We start from the raw sequence: 24,038 nt of genomic DNA, 5'->3' as shown, positions 1-24,038 counted from the left end.
TGTCATAGCTCTCTTTCCAAGGAGCAAGCCTCTTTTGTCTCCAAGATTTAATTTGGTGTGGATGTACAGAGGCCAGATTCAACATCAAGCTAAGCAATTCTATGTGATGCAAATCTATTCTAAAAGGGCACAGCAGAAAGCCTCAAGCATCCTTAGAACCTAGGGAGTGAGAAGAAATTGCATCAGGATGGACCTCTATGAGGCAGAGAGACAAGTGGGCAATGGCCTTGTAGCCAGTAATTGCAGGCCCCCATCCTCTTGTGTCTCAGGAAGATCCAACATGTCCTGCCAAGACTCACATCAGCTGTGTTGCATGGCTTCGGCTGCTTGGTCCAAGTGGACAGTGTGAGACCACTGGGGCACCCTGGCAGAGCTGTTTCTCTACAGAGCTTACCAGACTTTTTAATTAACACCCTTCTGATGAACTTTTGAGGAATTTTCAACTTTTTGTTATTCCTGACATATACCCCATTGCACACATTTGCTTATAACTGTTGGATAAATTCCTAGAAACAGAATTGCTGAATTGAAGGACACTCAGTAAAATTTTGACAATAAGCCTTTTCTTTGGTATCGTATTAACTATATCCCCACAAACAATGGATTAAATCATTCAGCTTCCTTCATTTCCGTGACAACACTTAATGTTTGTGTTCCCTGCAGTTTAAGTTTAAAATATCTTTGTAGCATGAATTTGCATTCCTTCTTTACATGAGTAAGACTGAGCATCATTTTATATATTTGACAGCAGTCTATATTTTTTATATATTCTTTATTTTTCTATTGAGTCACTATTTTAAAAATTATTTGTGTGGGCTTTTTATTCATTAATTAAATTTTGAGATACTTTTCCAAGTTTTTGGGAGGATGATATCATTACATCATATATTTTGTGGAAGTTCATGTGGATTTAAAAAAATTTATGTGTAAAATTTTTCATACATTTTATTTCTAGGTTTTTAAAATTTATGTCATACTTGGAAAGACCTTTGTCAATCTTTGACTACTAGCTCATATTTTCTTTCAAACTTCAATAAAACTTATTTTTGAAGACACGTGTAGATAATGTATTTTTAAGTGCTTAGATGATTTAATGAAGCTTTAACTAAGAATTCTCATTAAAATACATTCTTTTCATTTTTTCAAATTATTTTCTCATCATTTATGTTGTGATATACATAGTACATGTAAAAATATGCTTTTAATGGCTTTGGTACTGTTAAGGTGGCTATGTAGAAAAGGATCACTAAGCACTTTTGATAAGAAAAGACTTCTTAGGTTACAGACTTTCAGAGAAATGGAATCTCACTAAGGTCCTAAAAAAAAAAAAAATCTCTTTTCTTAAACCCTTGTGCTCTAGGCTGAAAGTAAAATTAATTGCTATAATTTGTCTCAGAAGCATTTGGGAAAAAATCCCATGGGCTGGGTGATGTGGGCTGTGATGACAGTGAGAAGTAAAGGATCTACATTCTTTCTGCTTATTTTTTTGGCAGAAGGTTCTATGGGCCCCTGTCTATGTGTGCCTTCCAGGTGAGGGGAGAATCTGACAACTGCATACAAGTGACAGAGGCAAACTCCCTACTAGATGCTTCACAGAAAGGCACTGTGTCACTGGATTGCTATCCTTGACATAATCTAAGATGGAGGAAAGAAAGCGACCATATTTTCTTCCCAAATACTAACACATCATGCTAAACTTTGAAGGGGAACCTAGATTTGCAGAATATGTAATTGTCCCTGATGTAGAATTTGATAGGGTACAGCTCTGGAGAAGTAGGGCTTACTCTGACAATGGGTCCCTGGAACTCAGGGACCTGAGTTCAATCATTCTTCTACCAGTGTTAGCAAGACTCAAATGTGTACATGTGACCTCACAGCAGATATCCTGTTGTATAAATAACATAGGTTCTGATTAATAGACAACATTGTTATAACATACACCTTAGATTCTCTGTCATCAAAAAGTCTACAGATGACAAATACTGGAGAGGATGTGAAGAAAAGAGAACCCTCCTGTGCTGTCGTGGGAACATAAACTGATGTAGCCACGATGGAAAACAGTATGGAGGTTCCTTAAAAAGTTAAAAATAGAGCTACCATGTGATCCATCAGTTCCACTCCTAGGAATCAGTTCAGTTCAGTCGCTCAGTCGTGTCTGACTCTTTGTGACCCCATGGACTGCAGCACGCCAGGCTTCCCTGTCCATCACCAACTCCCGGAGTTTACTCAAACTCATGTCCATCGAGTCGGTGATGCCATCCAACCATCTCATCCTCTGTGGTCCCCTTCTCCTCCTGCCCTCAATCTTTCCCAGTATCAGGGTCTTTTCAAATGAGTCAGATCTTCACATCAGGTGGCCAAAGTATTGGAGTTTCAGCTTCAGCATCAGTCCTTCCAATGAACACCCAGGACTGATTTCCTTCAGGATGGACTGGTGGGATCTCCTTGCAGTCCCAGGGACTCTCAAGAGTATTCTCCAACACCACAGCTCAAAAGCATCAATACTTCAGTGCTCAGCTTTCTTTATGGTCCAACTCTCACATCCATGCATGACCACTGGAAAAACCATAGCCTTGACTAGATGGACCTTTGTTGGGAAACTAATGTCTCTGCTTTTTAATATGCTGTCTAGGTTGGTCATAAGTTTTCTTCCAAGGAGCAAGCATCATCTAATTTCATGACTTCAGTCAGCATCTGCAGTGATTTTGGAGCCCCCCAAAATAAAATCTGTCACTGTTTCCATTGTTTCCCATCTATTTGCCATGAAGTGATGGGACTGGATGCCATGATCTTAGTTTCCTAGGAATATATCTGGAGAAAACCATGCTTCAGAAAGATACATTCACCCCAGTGTTCACTGCAGCACTATTCACAATAGCCAAGGCATGAAGGCAACATAAATGTTCATTTTGTGATACATATATGCAATGAATATTACTCAGCCATAAAAAAGATTGAAATAATATTATTTATAGCAACATGAATGAGCCTAGGGATTATCATACTAAATGAGGTATATTAGAAAGACAAAGACAAATACCTTATGATAGCACTTACACGTGGAATCTAAATTATGATGCGATAGAACTTATTTACAAATCAGAAACAGACTCACAGACCTAGAAAACAAACTTATGGTTACCAGTAGGGAAAGGAGGAAAAGGGATAAATTGGGAATTTGGGATTAATATATATACCACTAAATATAAAATAAATAAATAACAAAGACCTACTGTATAGCACTTGGAATTACAGTCAATATCTTGTAATAAACCATAATAGAAAAGGATATGAAAATGAATGTGTTATAACTGAGTTCCATTGCTATACACCAGCAAGTAACACAAAGTTGTAAATCACCCATTACTTCAAGTTAAAAAATAGACCTCAGATTCAGATATCCTATTTAGCAGTAACGATGCTCATATTTTTTCTGGGCAACTGAAGTTAAGAGTTTTCACTTTCCAGGTTTTTCCAACTACTTAGTGGTGAACTGCTGATTACGACACAGGCTCCTTTCTCTCCACCCAGCCTTGATGGGGAGTCTTCAAGGCCGGACAGCTACAGTTGGCTTGAGAGACATCCCCAACACCTAACTCTCCTGAGCCAGGGCAGCCAGTGTGTCATCATTATGGCCAGTCTGTCTTCTCTTATATTCTTATGAGCAAACTGGCTGCATCCTCTGGAAGGGGTTTGGCTTATCTGAAACAGAGGTTGCCTCACAGCAATATTTCAAGGTGTTTTTTTCCCCTAGGAAATACTTCTCACAAGGTTCCAAAAAATTTAAGAATTTCTAGAAGAAATCTGTTTCAACTTAATAAATTAAGCAACATCATTGGATTTCTCTTATAAATGCTGACATTCACTTTAACGCTACTATGCTGTGATTCTATACAGATCCTCTACACTGGAGACCATGGATAAGTAGAGATTGACCTGAAAATAAATGCTAAATCAGGCAACTGGGTGAATTTTAGAATCACCTCTCAGGCTATTAGAAGTCAAGTATTTGGGGAATTACTGAAACTTGATATTGTGTTTTTGTGTTGTCTTCAAGTTAAAAAAAGACCTCTTTAAGATGATTTCAACATTATGTGTATTTTTTTGTGTTTTCAATCACTTAAATGATGTTGTCAAAGGAGAGTAATTGATAGTCATAGATTTCTAGTTGTCAGCAACTTAAAAAACAAAAACAAAGACTACCTACCTGATATATTGCATTCTGAGTCAAACAGTGACAAATTCTCTTTTGAAATTAATGAATAGCATAGCTTATCAAAAGTATACTAAAGAAAGATTAAGATCAAAAGAGGACATCTTTCTTATAGTTCATAACAGTGATGGGGGAAAAAAAAGTCAGCTCTTAAGTTTTCAGTCATTTAACTCTGCCTCCACTGTTCTAGTATATATGCACTGTTGATTGACATTGTCTCCTAGCAGGGTTTCCAACCATCTGTCCAGCAGCCATCCACTACAGACAGATCTAGGCTATGGAGTAACTTCAGAGCTGCCTTCAGAGTAACGGCTCTAATATAGTTGTTCTCAGACATTAGGGTGCATCAGAGTCTCCTAGAGATGAATGATTGAGTCCCTCTCTCCTGAGTTTTGGATGAGACTTGGGTATTTCCACTTCTAACAAATTTCCAGGGGATACTAATTGGACTGGCCCCTGAAACAAACAATCAGAATGACTCCTCTAAAACACAAGCCTGGCCATCTCACTGCTCTGCAAAAAGTCATCCTCTTCCTTTCCCCCCATAACATAGGTCTTGTGACTCATCATCAGGTGGGTCTTCCCTAATTCTCATGTTTTAGCTCTCACTAACCTCCTGTTTCAAGTGAGGTGTTGATAAATGTTCAAAATTTGGCTGTTCAGGGTGTAACACATATACACACACACACACACACACACACACACACACCTCTGTACATGCTTGTGTGTGTGGGCACACAAATGCATTCAGATATTATGTTATTTTACTGATATAAGTGATGTGCAGAATTTACAAATAATAATAAAATATACAATAAATCATACTATAAATTCTATAAACCAACTGATTTTTATAGACTGCTTTTGTTGATTTTTCACTGAACTCTTTTATCCATAATCACATACAGTCTCTGTCACATATGCTTTTTTTTCCCTTAATTTTTTAAACAACAATTGACAGGCTGAAGGCAACAGGCTTCAAGTCAAACTTGCCCTGCAAGATGTAGTTTTTCCAATCTCTGGTCTAGAGAATCAACAAAGAAATATATCAACCCCTGATTTATCAGACTTGCCACAACCTATGGTATAAATATTCCCACCATGATGAATTTCAAACTATCAAAGAGATGTCACTCAACTTGGAGTTGGGAAGCGAGGTACTGTAGCAATCAAATAGACTGTATCTCTACCACACAGATACAGCAGAAGTAAATAACCTCAAATACATATAGAAAGATGGAGAGAGATATATTAATTAGGAATAAATGAGTTTAATACCTTTTAAAAATACTTTGATGGATTATAAGTTTATATAACTGAACTTTTCATAATGACTGCATGATGCCTTTTAAGTTTCTGAGTCACCACCATATTTGCCAAGGCATTTTCTCCAGGCTCACAGCTCAGACTCTCTCCACGGGCTCCTTCATGGTCAGCTACCTGGACTTAGATGGAGGTGAGAAGATGCTCAAGGCCCCACATCTTCTCACCTGCTCATTCGCTGACTGATTTTCTCACTGATCCTGAGCAAGGAGCTCAAGGGTTTGCAGGGACAGAAAGCTCACCTCGTAGTCGATGTCCAAGGCATCCGCCTCGCCCCTGGTGCGGAAGTGCTGGGTGTGCCTGTCCACGGTGAAGTTCACGAGCTTGCCAGCTCGCTCCAGGAGGACGGAGTGCCAGTGCTGGTCATCCAGGAGGCTCCCCAGGGTGGCCGAGGGTGCGCTGCTGCTGGGACGAGGCTTGCTGTCATCTGTGAACAGGAAGAGAGGATGGCGTCTGTACCCAGGGCAGCCTGCAGTGCTGTAAATAGAATATTCTGCAAGCGAGGCCAACTCTCTCTATCCAAAGTAAAGGATGATTCTCTCCCTACAGACCCAGAACTGTCCTGGGCTTGGGATGGAATACCAACTTCCCCCACAGATCCCAGGACCAAGTTCTCCATCAACTGACATCTACATTCCCTTTTAGACATCAAAGAGCATGTTTCTAGGTCTGGTGCAATTACATAATAAGAGAAATCAGATCTGGATAGCTGTATGAATAATATTGAAAATAGAACTCATCACATTTAGTAAGAATGCATATTCTTTGCACTTGACTGGTTCTTGAAAGAAGAAAGTGAATCTTGGGTTGTACTTTAGCAGAAGAGTGAATGCTGGATAAGTAGAGGGAAGACAGCGGGCCCACTGAGTTAGGTAAATATGTAGGCAAAGGCAATGGAGAGGAAATGATCATTTTAGTTGCAATTTTCAAATACCTACTCTATTGAGGGCATTTAAGTACAGACTGTATAATCTCCAAGTTTGATGCTCTAAGGCAAAATGATTATCTGCATTTAGCAAATTATGAAGCTGAGGTCTGGTGAGGTTAAGCATTCCTAGGCAGAGATGTAGCCAGGGCTCAGATTCAGATCCAGTCAGATCTTTGACTCTGGTCGTGGCATGGGTCATGTGTTGATTCAGCCTGAGCTGAGTTTGGAACACACCTCTTGGGAGGACATGAGAGGTACATTTTTCAACCAAGTGCCTCTGGTTCCCCTTCTCTTCATCTTGCTTCCAGTTTTATGGTGTTCCTGCCTGTATCCTTCTGTCAAAAAGATTAGAGCTTTACTCTTTTTCTTTCCTACAGAATGGCTCAGACTTAGCAAAATGAACAGTTCAATGCAACTAATTTTACTTATATGTAAACCTTCCAATTTTTCAGTGTTTTATGTATTCAGTACCCTTAGTAACTGAGAGCTAAATGTCTCTCTTGTCTCTCCTAAAATGTGTTTTATAGAACAGCTGCAGCAGTCTGCTCCGCAGCGTGGCATTCAGGGGGCAGAAGCTGCCATTTCCCCTGTGGGTTGCTCACACCCACCTCCATTATGGTCCCGAGTCACTGCTTCCTGCACGAAATAACACTGCTGCTTCCTATGGGGGTTGGGGGGATGGTATCCAACCGATTGCAGTTGAAAAAGAAGTGCTGATGAGTTCATAGCTGACTTTAATTGATTTGCTCAATGACACATTGATTTGTTCCACATCTTCTGAGTCCTTACAATGTGTCAAATTATGCAGATACATTATTAGATCTTTTACTTTTTCCTCCTCCTCCCTCCATCCCTTCCTTCCTTCCTCCCTCTCTTCCTTTCCTTCTTCCATCCATCCATCCACCCATAAAATGGTATTGATTTGTCACAGGAGATAAAGAGTTAAAAGTCACACTTCCCTCTCTGAAGGTTTTAACGTGGAGACGCAATAAGGGAGTGGATAAGAAGGGTGCTGCTTGTATTAACAGCAGTTAAGGCAAGGGACCAAGAAAACGCAGGGTAGGAAGCTGTGGATGTCGCATTACAGAGAGCGGCCAGGCCTGAAAGTCCGCCAGAACAAGGAGCATTGTTGCCTAACCAGGAAAGCAGCTACCAAGACCAGGGGTCCAGAAGAGCCCCATGGAGGGATTCCGTGCAGCAGAGTGCCGTGACCATGTGGGCTGGCCGATACCACCTAGGACCAGTTGCCAGTGTGAGCCGATTCACAGCTTGTGTTTTACCTTTTAGAAATGGGAGCCACTGGCAAGTTAATAAGTCAGGGATTACTGGCTCAAACTAACATTTTAGGAAGGTTGTTTTGGCAGCGGTATGGAGATTTGATCAGCAGGCAAGGCTGGCAGGGAAACTGGCAGTCATGTGGGTGGAGGATGAGGGGCATAGGTGAAGAGAGCCCAAGAAGGGGGCATTTCCAGGCGGTGAGAGGCTGCTGGCATGTGGGGGCCTAGAACGTCATTTGGATACTGGAGTGGACATAACAAAAGAGACTCACTGAGAAATGACTTCTAGGAGGTTTGCTCCAGCAAGCGGACGAGAAGCGCTACCAGTCAAAACAGAACAAAAAATACTTGTGTTCGCCTCTCTCCCCCTCCCTCTCCTACACACACACACACACACGAGTCAACTTTTATTTATAAAATAAAATATGCTCAAGGACTAATGATTGGTTGAAGGAGACTTACCGTGTCTTATAAACTATTAGTTCTAAGTTAATATACTCAAATAAATTTGATATTAGAGGCTTCACTTTAAATTTGATATGCCCTTCCCTTTTCCTTCAAAGGTTAAAAAGGCATTTAAGAATTTACTAATATGTCAAAAACATTAAACATTTGAAACTGTAAAACCAATGAAAGTCACAAAAAGAAAAAGTAAAGGAATCATATCTTTTCCTCCTACTTATTTGTTATTATGTGTTGTTTGTGTGGGTTTTAGTGATATTTTGATTTTTGATAAAGAAAAACAAGGATTAAAATTAAATACTTTGATATTTTCTACACTATTATTCCTGCTTCAAAAGATGAATTTGATTATGAAGAGGTCAAATTGACTGCAATTTTAGTTTTTATTCATTTTCTTTTCTTTATATATTTTAGAGCATAAATATTTTTTATATTAAGAAACAATACTAAACTTCATTAAAAGCATAATCCTCGACATGCATGGCTAACTATACGACAGATGTTTGAATTATTAAATATCTCCTGCATTAAAAGTATGTTTTTAATTTAAAAAATGGCAGACATGAACATATTTTAGCCTCTCCATGAATCATTTTATGTTAACACACCGAAATCTTTGTTTTGTTTTTAATCATTGTCATACCCAACTATTTTGCAACCCCATGGGCTGGAGGTGCACAGGGTTCCTCTGTCCATAGGGTTTCCCAGGCAAGAATACATGTATTGAAACAAATTGAGTGGAAATCAGTCCACTTTAACAGCTGGATGAACAGGAAATTCTGCTATTCATCAAGTAGGGTGTTTCAAAATATATCTATATGAGGTGTTACTGGGAAGAAAAAAGGTTAGTCCTAGAAACGTTTCCATTTTACCTAGAAATGTTCATTATTAGAAATTAAGAAAAAATCTTCATTCTCAAAAGATTATCAAACTCTTCATTCTGTAATATATACTTCAAGTCATATCTCAGTGGCAATTATGGTTCAACTACAAGTTTTAACTAGTTTCCAATTTATTAAGGCAAGATAAAAACACCTATGGGTAATTGTGGGGTACACAAAGATGATAAAAATCCACAGAGGGTGACTTTTAGGCCAGAAACACATTGGAGAAAAAATTTAAAAAAAGATTTACTTATAAATTAAAACTTGTTTTCATGTAGTTTGACATAGTTAAAATGAAACTATATAAATATTACCCAAAACCCTAAAGCATATGAAAAATTTTACAGGAAGTTTGAAATATCTGCAAAATATTTCTAATCTGCTCTTCTCCTCTTCCCCTACCCCATCCTAACACACTAGAGATAAGCATATCAAATTCTTCACCCTTGGAACTAGCCTTTTTCTGGATCCTTAGCATGTTTATTGTTGTGTTTTCACTTCAAAATCTCCTTTGAGTGTATCACCTTGCTTGGTCTTAACAGTTTAAATATGGATGGCACTTTATTTTTCACAATCTGCAGACTTCATATAACTTGAGCAAATGGGAATATAAACTTTTTTAAGATTGTATTTCAACAAAAAGTCACTCTTGGAAAGATTTTGTTGTTGATGAGATAGAGGGCCATTCACATGGAGGTCCCCAGTGCCTGCATCCACCTGATCTTTAGGATTAACTTTCTCACATTTAGTTGTTCAGACCATCAATGTTGGTATTCGCTTGTATTTTTAAGTTCCTTTTCTATTAAAGAGAGATAAGCATTTTACATAGGTTGTTCTTGTTATTCCTGAACACAGCCTTACAAAAAGCTTCACCTCAATGAAGCCACAGGATCTACCCAAGGTCACAAAGAATTAAGGTTACACACAGAGCTATGACTCCAAAGCTAAATATTCTTACTACTTACTCCTATTGGAAAAATTGATACCTTCATTCCTTATGTTCCGGCCATCTGCCTTCCACCATACACACGAGTGAGTTTGTATAGCTTAGTAATAATACCAGGAAAGGGATTTGACGGATCGGGAAGCAGAGAGTTGTGGAAAAGGAAAATGCAGCAACCCAAAGAGGGAAGGACATGATGCAGACAGGGAAGGCAAATTTCACCTCTCTAGTTTATCCAGGATTATACAGACCCCTATTTAGCAAAATTCAGGGCTGATGAATGTTCTCAAGTACTCAAATGAAGTCTTCTGAAGAAAATAAAAACTAACAGGAAGCCATGTGATTACAGTGAACTTGACCCTCAAATCAGAGCAAATCCTTGTGTATCACTAAAGAAATGTAATTCATGTCCTTAGTTCTTAAAAAAATTTTTCTAAATTTTATTCAATAAAACACTCTCTAGATATAGGGGTCATTGCTCAATCTGACTCCTAAGTTACATCTATCTTTTGTGACTTCGTTATCTTAAAAAATATGGTTTCGATGATAAGTCAGTTCAGTTCAGTCGCTCAGTCATGTCCAGCTCTTTGTGACCCCATGAATCGCAGCATGCCAGGCCACCCTGTCCATCACCAACTCCCGGAGTTCACCCAAACCCATGTGTGTCGAGTCGGTGATGCCATCAACCATCTCATCCTCTGTCGTCTCTTTCTCCTCCTGCCCCCAATCCCTCCCAGCATCAGGGTCTTTTCCAATGAGTCGATGATACATAGCTATCTATTTTTGGTTAATACTACAAAGTTAGAAAGTCAATCACAATAATTGTTTTACCAGGCTGGGACCTCCTTGAAAATCAGAACTGGTGAATTCAAACTTTTAACTCCCGTTGCTTAGCTTAATGTACTTCCTCAATGGACTCCTGTACATGAATGACACAATTTACATAAAATGTGGTGCCAATTACCACACTCACACTTTGTCTGAAATTCCTGTCTTTCTTTCCTCTTCATAATAAAATCTCCAGCTAATTGAAGTTGGATCCAAGAAGACTTTCTGGACTCCTCTATCCCACCCCGGTCTCTCCATTCTCAAAATTTTAACACGTGAACAGCAACTGCTTAATATTCAATGCCTACTTGTTTCATGAAAGTTTGTAGCATTTTAATGATTAATGTCAGGACCTTGTGTTTGAATTGGAGAGGGTGCTAAGCTTGGGTCCACAGTTATGCAACTACATGATCTCTGTGACCCAGGGCAACCAACTGGATATCACAGATGGTCAAAATGCTTGAATTTGAAAGAGCTAAAGTAAACATTCACTGGACTCCCTGGAGTATGTGCAGAGTATTCAGTGGTATCCAAGATACCTCTGTGAGTTGGTTATGCAGTCAGAGGCTTTGCCTTTGAACCTATTCTTGGCTCCCTCAAGGACAGCGTGCTCCACACATGTTTATGCTATTTCAGGGTTCTCATTTTCCTGTGACTGCCTTATTGCACAATCTGCCTCGGTTCAAAAGCACTGGACTCTTGTAAGGATGAATGGTCTGCATGTGCGACTGATGTTTTGTTTAGTTCTTACCACAATTCCCCAGCCATGTGATGCCTCTGCTCTTTGATTCTACCACCTGCATGAACGAGTTTCTGCTGTTGCAATTCTACAGAGGGCAAACTGCCACAGGTGATCTGAATGAGATGTGCAAAGAGTGGAAAGAGGAATCTCTATTAACTTCCTTTTGGACTGAGAGAAGAGATTTCTTTCCCATTAGTAGCTCTAGAAAAATCATTGTTGTACACTAAGAGAACAGTCAAAGGGGAAGGCCTGGTTTGACTGCAGCATTGAAATGGTCTTTCAAGTCTGTTGCCACAGAGGTAACTAAATAATATGAATCAGAATATCATGAAAGAGCATCACTTGTGAGGAACCACAGCACACCATGCATCTTCAAAGGACCTCCTCTGTAGCTGTCCATGGTACTGAATCACTCCATTCAGCCTAAAAAACTGAATTGTAAAGTCACAAATTAGAAAAGGGACATACGTTGGAGAACTGTCCCTACAGGGAACACTGCTGTTAAGAGAGAAACTCCCTTCTTCCCTGGCCTAACACCATTTTTAGCCCATTAACTTGAATTCTTATATTCTTCCTCTTTCTCTTCATTTCTCTCTCTGTCTTGATTCATTTCTTTAAGAAAAGAAAAAAAAAAAAAACCTTGATCATGGATAGTATAAACTCTTTCTATTTTGAAGGTTGTGTGGCAACTTGGAAGGAACATTAATTTTATATAATATGTAAAATTTTTATGTAAATAGCTAAGGAAAAAACACTTGGAAAATACACCAAAATTAATAGAAGGATGACAGGGTTGTAGAATTTTGAGTGACTTTTTTCCTCTTATTTATAATTCTTTTTCTTCATGTTTTCTAAAACTGACATATATTTTATAATCTGAAAATAAGTTTAAAAGGCAGTAACTATGACTGGATTTTAATTGTGACTACGCTAATCACTAGCTGCATCATTCGAGCAGCTGACATATATTCCTCCAGCTTAATATTCCATATAGGTAATTTGGGGCTAATGCTTATGTACCTAGTGGGCTGCTTTGAGGACGGGATAGGACACTGCACCCTGTGGAGATCACAGGGGGGAGAGTCGCTCAGGCTTGGGGTGAGTAGGCCAGTGAGAGAATGTGCATTGCGTCAGGCTCTGAGGGGTGAGATGAAAACGTCTTTTCCCAACAACTCGCTTGGCCTGGAGCACCCACTGCAGCTGGCTGTTCTGGTTTCAGAACCCAGCCACGAGCAAGTGTCATCTTGCCTTGTGTCACCTAAGTTACAGATTTTCTCTCATGGGCAAATCAAAACCTATTACCATTCCCCCTTTCCCCTTAACTCACTGCTCCCAAAGATTCGCTGGCTGTGACAGAGATATACAGAGCTAACATACTAATATATGTCAGTGTCTCTCTAGAGGAGGAACACAAAAAGCTGTGCTATTTAATAAGTATGCTGTGTAACTGTTTAAAGGAGCTAAGGACAGGAAATACTCAGTCATGGTAAACTTAAGGAGACGAATAAAATCCAAAAGCAGAAGAAAAATGCCAAACGTTGTAGAATACAGACTAAACATATTTTCACTACCGAATAATTCACTACATGAGATTTCCCCTTATCACCAACACAGTTAGGGATTGGGCTGGTTGGAAATCTGGAAAGAGAATTGTTCTGTCTTCTTTATATCACAGCAGGAGAGGGTCTTCTTCATCTTAATCGACCCACTTCTTTCCAGAAAGACCAGCAAACTACAGGATGTGGGACATTCAGATACTGTAAGTTAAATAATGAGTAATATGAGGAGTTTCACTGTTTATTTACTGACACAGAAAATTCTCAGGTGGCATTAGTGGTTAAGAATCCACCTGCCAATGCAGGAGACGTAAGAGATGAAAGCTCTATCCCTAGGTCGAGAAGAGCCCCTAAAGTAGGAAATGGCACCCCACTCCAGTATTCTTGCCTGGAAAATTCCAGGGGCAGAGAAGCCTGGCAGGCTATAGCCCGTGAGGCCACAAAGAGATGTACATGCCTGAGCATGGAAGATTGGATCACAGAAAATTCATTTTGAATATTTTTAATTTTCACATTCATGCCCTGCTAGATAGTTATTAATAATATCCCAGGTTAGAAGTAAGTAAATTGAGGCTTGGAAGTTATGAACTTTCCCCCAAAATAAATAGCTGGCCCCTGCCTGCAGGTAAAATCTGTCACACGATCACACCTTTTCCTCTCCCTCCTGCTCACCATGACCGAAACTGCTGTAACTCACTGCGTTATGCTTGTTGGGGCAGAGTTTCGGGGGAAATGGCAATAACTTTATCCACTACCCGCAATGCTCTGTGAACGACTCGTCACTGGGTGTTAGGGAGGAAGTCACCCCATCCATTCTCCTTTCATGAAAATTGAACACCAGTTAATCGACTGATATGTTTCTGCTAAATGTGCCCATCTTTCATAGACTTCACTGATAAATTTCTTTAGGTATGTGGACAAAACTGATTAGGCTACTAGCGAATCCTCTTTAGCTCTCCTCTTGGTGAGACCCTAAAGATGCCTTTGCTGTGTATTTATTTAATGCATTAGAAATCAATTTAATGAACTAAACTTGGGATCTTGAGGTTCTCCTTGCTAGCACTGCCAATGTCCAACATGGAGGCTAAGGAGATGCTCAGAACAAATATCTCCTTTGCTTGGTTTTGGGGATGAGTTCACAATAATCTGCATTCTTATGCTAATTAGTAAAAAACTTATTATTAAAAATAATTATTGAAAGAAAAAATTTTATCTGTGATATTTCTAGGCTTTCAACTTAAGCCTACAAACTGAATTCTGCTGTGACTTTCTTTCTTTACTATTTGATCAGAAATACTCGGCAATCGGTGATAATTATCTTCCACAAGTATACTCTCCACCCCTTCCCCTAACACTAATAAATGTGCAATGGGAGGCAGAAACTCATGCTTACAGAAAGTGGCCTCTTCCTTTTTCATCTCCCTAACACTTTTCTCCTGGTCCCTTCTCTGCAGTAGAGCCTCTTGGTTTGCCTTTGCGAATCTGGGAGTTCTACTCCCTGCCTTCTGCACTTGGACCATGCTTCCTTACAAAGCACCTTTCACACAAAGGAGGCTGACCGTCTCTTAGTTGACTACCAAGAAATACAGACCTGGCAGTAATGAGGCAGGAACGATGCATGCCAACCCACCGCAGGAGGCCTGAGTCCTAAACATATAGAAAGTAGGAGGGCGTTCTGTGCTAAATTTGCTGGCATTTGGCAAATATAGGACTCACCCTAGCACAGCCTGGACACTTGAAAGAAACAAAAGACAAAACGGAGTTTCCTTTAATAAGACATGAGAAGGCCCAGAAACTTAGATGCCACGCACATGACCCCTTGTTCCCTCATGAAACAAACAAAAATTAAAATGTACCTTCTCCATTTTCCCCCAGGAACTTAACTTTCATAAGGGTATAATCTATGGTGAGCAAGCCTTATTATATTATAATATATGTGCTGTGTGTGTGTTCAAACTTTCTCAAGCTAAAGTTTGTTACTTAAATTAACCTGTATCTCTCCATACCTACCAAAGTTACCTTGTTTAAAGCATGCTATTTATGGCTTAAACATTTAAAAACACGGATTTTTCTTCTCCAGTTTGGATAAGGAAAATACATCGCTTCAATGGTGACACAGCAACGTCTAGCTGATACACTAGGAGGATAACCTGCTTCAGAAGGAGTTCCCTGCAGCCCAGCATGGCCAGGGACGGGGCAAAGCTTGACCTACCCAAGTTGAGGTGCAGGGCGAGCCTCCCTCTCTGGAGCTCCAGGGTGATGTGGTCTCCCCGTTGTCCTTCTCCATGGAAGAGGACCCCATCTCCTTGCATGCTCTTGAACTTCAGGGAAATCACATCTTTGAGAGTACTCATCAGCTTCTGATTGAACCTGTAGAGCAGGGAGCTTCGGCCATCAAAGTCAGCAACGTCGGATTCTAGGCACAAAGAGAGAGAGGAAGGGAAATCAGTGCACATCCTCAGAATGTTCCCCCTCTTTCCTGTCTTAGCTGTTGTTCAACTAACTGAAATGTTCCTGACATCTATAGGGTACTGACTCAGGGGAACCATATAGACCAGACCCAGTGTAACTAGACTCAGGGGAAATATACATTTGCAAGCAACCATCACACACTCAGAGTGAACTGATCATCAGCCTAGAAGTAAAACCTCTCATTAGTGATAGTCAGCTTTTGCTTAAGGGGACAAGATGCAAATACAAGTCAGGCTCTATTGTGTCAGATGCCTGGTTGTAATAGTCTCTCATGATTTACCCTCCTTATTAACTTGCTTCTGATAGTTGGAGTCATTTTCTCCCTTCCTCTCCAGCTCAAGGTCAGAGATGAAAAATATAGTTCACTGTTTCAACCCTGACTGAACAGTACAGTTTCCCTAGACCTGTGTTGAGAAGGAATCTGAGTTTTTACTTTAGGTCCCTTAAGTTTCTTTTAGGTTTATGGTTTCCAGTAGTCATGTATGGATGTGAGAGTTGGACTATAAAGAAAGCTGAGCATTGAAGAATTGATGCTTTTGAACTGTGGTTTTGGAGAAGACTCTTGAGAGTCCCTTGGACTGCAAGGAGAACAAACTAGCCCATCCTAAAGGAAATCAGTCCTGAATATTCATTGAAAGGACTGATGCTGTAACTGAAACTCCAATACTTTGGCCACCTGATGTGGCCAAAGAAGAACTAATACATTGGAAAAGACCCTGATGCTGGGAAACATTGAAGGCAGGAGGAGAAGGAGATGACAGAGGATGAGATGGATGCCATCACTGACTTGATGGTCATGTGTCTGAGCAAGCTCCGGGAGTTGGTGATGGACAGGGAAGCCTGGCATGCTGCAGTCCATGGGGTTGCAAAGAGTTGGACACAACTGAGCGACTGAACTGAACTAAACTTAGGTTCACTGGAAAATAATATTCAGTAAAAGCAGATTTACTATTTGAACAGAGAGGGCAAATATCTTGCATCCTTATCATGCCTGCCTTATCTTATGCCGATGATATATACCATTTTAGTTTTCATATAAAAAATGAATATTCATTATCATGAAAGCAAAAAGGGAAGTCCTGGTAATTATGATTGAGATAAGTTTATGAGATAAGTTTATTCAGATATAAATAAACATACCTGAAAATTATATGTCAAAAAGTTAATAGGAATTTTCTTTTCATTTTTTATTGATGCATAATTGACCTACAACATTATATTAGCTTCAAGTGTACAACACAATGATTAGATATTTATATATATATCAAAATCAGCACCACAAAAAGTGTATTTAACATGTCACCATACATAGTTACAGAATTTTTTTCTTGTGATGAGAACTTTTAAGAACTACTCTCTAAGCAACTTTCAAATATGAGGAGTCTACCTCACCAAAGAATATGTAAAGATGGAAAATAAGCATCTGAAAAGATGCTCCACATCACATGTGACCTGAGAAATGAAAATTGAAATAATGAGGTACTGTTAACTGTACACCTATTAGAATGGCCTAACCCTGGAACGCCAACACCACCAAAGGCTGAGGAGGAGGGCGTGGAGCAATAGGCCGTCTCCTTCATTGAGAGTGGGGACGCAGAATGGTGCAGCCACTGTGGAAGGCAGCTGGGCAGTTTATTCCAAAACTAATGCACCCTACCTATACCATCTAGCAATCTAACTCTGTGGTATTTACTTAAAAGAGTTGAAAACTTGTGTCCACACAAACACCTGCACACAGATGTTTAGAGAAGCTTCACTTATGATTGCCAAATCTTATAAACAAGCAAAATACACTTCACCAGGTGAATGGATAACCAAACTGTGGTACATTGAGACAATGGAATATTGCACAGCACTGAAAAGAAATGAACTGTCAAGCCATGAAAAGAAAGAAACAAACAAAATCCTTAAATGCATATTACTTAATGAAAAGATGTCAATCTGAAAATGCTACTCTATGAGTCCAGCTGCATGACATTCTAGGAAAAGCAAATCTATGGGACAGGAAAAAGACCAGTAGAGGCCTGGGGTTGATCAGAGGAAAGATGAACTGGCAGAGCACAGAGGATTTCTAGGACAGTGAAAATACTGATACTGAAATGATAAGATGCATGCTATTATATGCTACTCTAAACTTACAGAATGTACAACACCAACAATGAACTGTTGCAGAAGTCGGACCATCAGGAAACTCGGAGAGTTGGAGAAAGCAGGCTCATTACTCCAGTGGGCCCAGAGGAGTTAACACTTCCAGCTCTGAGCCCAGAACAAAGGAGTTAGAGAATTTTTATAGACAGCGTGGGACACCAGACTTTAGTGGACAGTGCTGACTGTTAATAGGCTAGTTCAAAGCAGGGGTCTCGTGCACATGGACACAGCGGTGAGGACACAGTAGGGGGATGCCTGACCTTTACACAAACATGGCTAAGCAGGATTACAAAGGCTGGGTAATTGACAAGGGTGAGTGATGTACGTTTCAGCTCAGTAGCCCCAGGACCCACCTTCTGCCCTTGTGGCTGGCCGGTATTATTGGGAATGCATTCAGGAGGCCATTGTCATCTTTCCAGTCTCCAATCTGTAGAGACCTGAGCTTTTTGGTAGGGCCTCTGTCTTTATAAACTGGGACTCCCAACGATTCACCTTGGTCTACGGGAAGTAGGAAAAGGGAGGGACGGATAGTCTCCAATACCATGCCCCCCACCAGTTGGCTGGTAAAATTGAATATGCGTTAGTCCCACAAATCCAATATAATCCTTCAGGAGCAGGCCAATGTCCTTCCATGGACAAGTCATCCCATCAGGTCTTTAAATCAGGGAAGCTTGCTAGAGGGTGAGGATTAGGCTCTGTATAGTATGGGCTTTCCCATGTGACTTTGCAAGGAGCTAGCTGAGTTACAGAAGCAGAATGAGCACGAGGTTATTTCTAGCTGGGTGAAAGCTTTTAAATGTTCCTCTTCAGAACCATGATGCAAAATGTGGACGCTGGGTGATTGTCGTTTGTCAGTGTAGGCTCATCAGCTGTGATAAACGTACCACTCTGACAGGGACATGGTGATGGGGGTGGGGACTTGAGTTTGGGAGAGCCAGGGGTATGCTGGAAGGCTCTATACCTTCCTCTGTACTTCGTTTAATTCTGCTGTGAATGTAAACTGCTCTAAAAGTAGCCTTTAAAATAATTAATTGTGATTCTTTGGAGGTGTTGTTATAGGTATTTTTGTATTATTTTTCTATTCTTTCATCATAAAAACTTTTACAAAAAATATTTTATTACTTTTGTAATAGGAGAATGTTAAGGATATTTAATTACAGTTTAAAACAGATCCATTATATACCATCTTATGTGGGTGGGATGGTGGTGAATGGGTGTATGAAGGGGATAAAATTATTCTTATTTGAAATTAACTACTTGAGAAAACTCAATTTTTTAAAATTATTCACCAAGCAATTAAAATCCTCACCTTGAACATACACAGTGATAAATTGTTTGTTTTTCTTTTTTGACCAAGGAGCTAGAAATATCCTTTGGAAAGCTGAAGTTTTGAAATGAAAGTAAAAATAAAATCATACTTTTCTGGTAATTAATTTTAAAATACAATTTCATAATTTATTCCTTTGGAATAAAGTGGTTCTAACCAAGGTTGCTAATACACCTGAGGCCCAAAAATGAAATAGTCCAGAGACAGAGGGATTTTCACCAATCCCAAACTTTCTCAGACCCTCTCCCCCATCACCCCATCAATGCGTCTACCTCTGTCCTCTGAAATCAGTCTTTACCAAAACCAAGTGGAGACTACAGACAGCAAGCTGGTATCAGTCATAGAATAATGAAGACCATAATGTAGATAAGAGTGTGGATGTTAAACTGTGAGGTCTGTAGCTTAACTGGGTCATGTTGGCAGCTCTGTATCTTGAAGACTTGATATCCTCATCTATAAAATGGGGTAACTGCATCCTTCAGGGAAGACTGCTGTGAGCATCAGATGTGCTTATCCATATAAAGTGATAATGCATACCAAGGGACGCCTTCATGTCTGGCATGTCACTTGTGTTAAATCCTTGAGAGGGATTAGGGGCATTAACAGTGTTTCAGATACGTGGAGGACCTCGCTTTCCTCCCCGGTCTACTCTTGAGGCTGACACCCCACGATCTCCCCTACAATAACGCTTTTCACTTTCTTGATTCAGTGGTTTACTGCCCAGGGGACGCAAGCTGGCCCCGTTTCCTGTTCGGCCACACTTTAAATTCGCCTTGAAACTCTTTGTGTGCAGGCCTGCAGCTGTGTCTTCCTGCTCTGTTCCGAAGCCTCCCCCGGGCTCTGCACCAGAGTCTGGATTAGGAACTGGGTCCTTAGGAGTCTAGTGCTGAGTGAGGGGACACGGCACATACACTGCTGGGCCATGACAGTAATACGGACGTCGTGAGCTAAAACAGAAGGGCACGCCCCCTGCTATGGGAACAGTACAAAGTTCAAACATTGTAGATGACTGTGAGAGTGGGGTGATTTCTGACATGAATAAGCATGCAATCTGAGTTACTTTTGAAAAGACACACCTTGATCAAGTCATCTCAGAGAAATTTGGAAAATTTTCAAGAAGACATGCTCAAGTGGTTTATTAAGATTCCAGGAACAACCAGAAGGAAGGAGGTACTGCCCTTCCCCACCCCTTATCCCTGCTTCCCAGCCATCACACCATGTCTTGTTGCCTGGAGGCCAAAACAGCTTGGAAGGGGGCCCAACAATGATGGTAGTAATATTGCTGAGGGGAGAAGACTCTTCCTTTCTCCACTCCATGGCACTATCTCCTCTTTCCCAATCCATCCCAGCATTCATGATCTGCAATGCAGTCCCTCACATGTCTAGCTAATCTAGGGACCTTATCAATGCTATAAGTGGTGATGACATAGGTTACTTCTAAGAAAATATATCTTCATGTTGCCATGAGATCTTAAGGAAACTGAATTGATCAATAAGTCAGGAAAATAAGAAAATATTGTTGAAGTCTCATAGACCTAGGTTTCAAATCTGGTTTTGCTATTTACTAGTTGGGGGACTTCAGACAACTTTCTTGACTTCTCTAAGCTTCAAGGTCCTATCTTTACAATAGAGCTAAGAGAACCTTACTCTAAAAGCCTCTACAAGAATTACAGAAATCATTCCTGGAAATGAAGAGTCACTCAATATTTCACTTCTTAATTCCATCATTAATCCCAAACCATTGATGCAATGAATGGTAAAGACCTGAAGCATGATGTGACAACGGTGTGAGGAGCGTGGTATGAAGGAAATCTGAGAGTGGAGTTTAGTGTGCCTCACACTGCATTGAGCAGACATTTGTCCAAGCCTTCATCACTATCCATATTCTCACAATAGCCTTAAAACTGCCCTGCTGGACTCAACCTCTGCAACCTCCCTCAGAACCATTCTGTCATGTTCCCATCCCCTTTGCTAAAGCCCTTCAGTAAACCCCCTTTGTGCGAATTCTACCTGTCTCTCTCCTCCTCTCCCCTCATCCACTACTTCTCTGCACTACCCTCACCCTACTCCAAGTCCGTGTGTGTGTGTGTGTGATATGCATTACCTCACATATAGACATTATATCACATTATAGACATATGTGATATGTCTGTATTGAAGGACATAGGAACGTGTATAGAACACACACTGAGTCCTGTAGTGCTCTAAATGATTTTTGTGCTTAAATTTATTTCATCCTATCAGCCACCTATTGTAATGGGGAAGAACAAATCTGACTCCCTGTTAGATTTGCTTCTTTTACCTTTGCATTCTAGTGCTTTTAAGAATCTTGCCTATAGCCTGACATATCCAGCATAGCCCATTTTTAAGACCCAGGCCTTTAAGGGTATAACGTCTTTCCATTCATACAGAGATAAAGAGTTGTAGGACAGAGAATAACGTTTGTCTTGTTGGAGATTTAAAGGAACATCTTGACCTGACCAACTGGACAGCTTCGAGAACAAGGATCTGACAAAGTTTGCAACAACAAACCCCACCTCTCCCTCACCTCGCCTTTTAAAATGCTTTACTTCAACGTTTCATGGAATTGGGAGGTTTCTGGGCACAAGCCACCCATCTCCTTGCATGTCCCTGAAACACATCTTTCCCTGCTCCAGACTTCGTCATTTCAGTGTGTTTGGCCTCACTGTGCATTAGGCACTTGAACCTGTGTTCAGTAACACTAAGAGGAACACATTATTTTTATTTTTATTTTCCTTCATTTATTTTTATTAGTTGGAGGCTAATCACTTTACAATACCGCAGTGGGTCTTGTCATAAATTGACAAGGCTCTCAGCACACTCAGAGTAAGCCTAAGTCCCTTTGGGTTGGTTGGATTCCTCTCTCTTTGATAATTCACCTCCCAACCAGACTTTGACACTTTTGTTTCCAGATGTGTTTACTCTACAGCTCTCCAGGAGGACAGTCAATCCCTTGGGAAGAGGGTTCAGATGTGTATAGATCACCTCATTAATTACATGGGAACTGATTTAGGGACCTACTGCAGTACCTATGCCTGAGGGCAATGCGGTCAGTTGTCCCCTGACTTCCTCTCCTGGGGCCTGACCCCATCCTACAAGAGCCAGGCTACCCGTTCACACGCAAAGACTTTGTTTCTCTGGACGCACTCAGTCAGGATTCCTGAGTTCCTCACAGATGCTCTTGATAACAAAGACGAGAGGCCGCTGTTAGAGATCTCAGAAGTGTGACAGGTTTTCTCTTAGCACCACTGAAGGCCAATGAGAGGAACACATCGCCAGTCCCAGGGAACTCAGACCTTTGAAATACCCTGAGCCTTTGCAATGCTATTCAAGTCACATGCAAATGCACCAGCCATGTCACAGATGGAGAAATCGCATTTAAAAAAAATGTGTTTAAGAAGGATTAGAGAGTTCTCCCACTGGAAAGTTAGTAATTCCTCCAGACACAGGAATGTTAAGCATTCAGATCCCCAAGTTCACTTGGCTACCACGGATTCAACATATTAACAAAAAGGACCCATCTTTTTACAGTGTTGCGCTTAAGAAAAGCAGTTCTATCACACACTGGACTTTCCTGAACAGACACTATGGTGACCACCTGCCCGAATGTTCCCCTTCGGTGTTAATTTGCAGCAGGAGGTCTGGTTGTGAAGATCTATATCTTCATGTTTTGCACATATCTTGAAGCAAGATGCTCTTTAACAATATGGAAAAAAAAAAACAGGAAAAAATGAAGAAAGCGTTGAAAGATGCATAAAGGTTAGAGAAGGATCCTACTGGCAGATGAAGAAGTGTGTGATCACCTCAGAGCATAGTTTTAAGAGCTCTGAGAAAATAACTGACAAAACTAAATATATCCTCTGCATTCTCTATCACAGCTTGTCTAAGCCACTCGTACGGATTTCTTCATTTGGATTAAGCAATCCATTCTCCAGGGGCAAAAGAAACTAATTAGCATATTTTGCCTAATTTAATGTTCTTCTTAACAGCCTTGGGAGGTTCGTATTTTTCCCCATTTGTAAAAAGGAGAAGCCAAAGCTTGGGAAGATTACATACCCTGCCGCAAGGCACACACGCAGTAATGAGTTGTCTGACATGGAAGCCCTAAATGGTTCCTCATTAGAAAATGGGAGAAAAGCATTGAAACAAGTATACTATCAAGGGTGAAACAGATCACCAGCCCAGGTTGGATGCATGAGACAAGTGCTCAGGGCTGGTGCACTGGGAAGACCCAGAGGGATGGGATGGGGAGGGAGGCGGGAGGAGGGGTCGGGAAGCGGAACACATGCAAATCCATGGCTGATTCATGTCAATGTATGGCAAAAACCACTACAATATTGTAAAGTAATTAGCCCCCAACTAATAAAAATAAATGGAAAAAATTAAAAAAGAAACTGAAAAAAAAAAGGAAATGGGATGTCGGTGTGAAGAGTATGACAAGAAGCACCTCGTGGGCAGGGAGACTGCGAGACTCGGGTCCAGGGACCATCAGGCGTGCCTGCGGAGTGTATGTGTGAGTGAGTGCATAAGAGGAAGATGCCCATTTAAGGAAAGATGGGGGGAGCTCTCCTTTCCTTACAGGTTGGTGTTAATTTCCTCACAGCCTCTGCTCTTTTCGCCTTTGCTCCTTTACTCACAGACCAAGTTCCATTGGAGCAGCAGTTCTTGGCGTTTTAAGGGTAAATATGCAATGTCCTCCCCACCCTCATCACCGCCACCAAGCTCGAGCCTCCTACTCGGGGTGATTTGGGGGTCTCACTTCACCCAGACACTCTCGTATTTGAGCCTTTATTGAGACCCCTCCACATGGCGAGGTCCGTGTTCAGCACAGGTGGATAGTGATGAACTCAACAGCGGTCCCTAATCTCAAAGCCTTGCTGGAGGCAGTGCTACAAGATTACACATTCCTGGGAA

The 24,038-nt window shown here is 40.7% G+C and overlaps 1 protein-coding gene across 2 annotated transcripts in view; it reads right to left on the bottom strand.

The window, feature by feature from the left end:
* Positions 1 to 24,038, bottom strand: part of CNTNAP5 (contactin associated protein family member 5) — a 984,962-nt gene that overhangs the window by 502,257 nt on the left and 458,667 nt on the right. For both annotated transcript variants that reach the window (XM_061135035.1, XM_061135036.1), the window contains exons 5-6: positions 15,369 to 15,572; positions 5,779 to 5,963 (exon numbers count right to left, since the gene is read on the bottom strand). In XM_061135035.1, coding sequence (XP_060991018.1) covers positions 5,779 to 5,963; positions 15,369 to 15,572 — 389 coding nt within the window. The remainder of the gene's footprint in view (positions 1 to 5,778; positions 5,964 to 15,368; positions 15,573 to 24,038) is intronic.

Source organism: Dama dama, chromosome 33 (genome assembly GCF_033118175.1).
Source record: "Dama dama isolate Ldn47 chromosome 33, ASM3311817v1, whole genome shotgun sequence".
NCBI lineage: Eukaryota > Metazoa > Chordata > Mammalia > Artiodactyla > Cervidae > Dama > Dama dama.
This window is presented reverse-complemented; position numbering and strand designations above follow the sequence as displayed.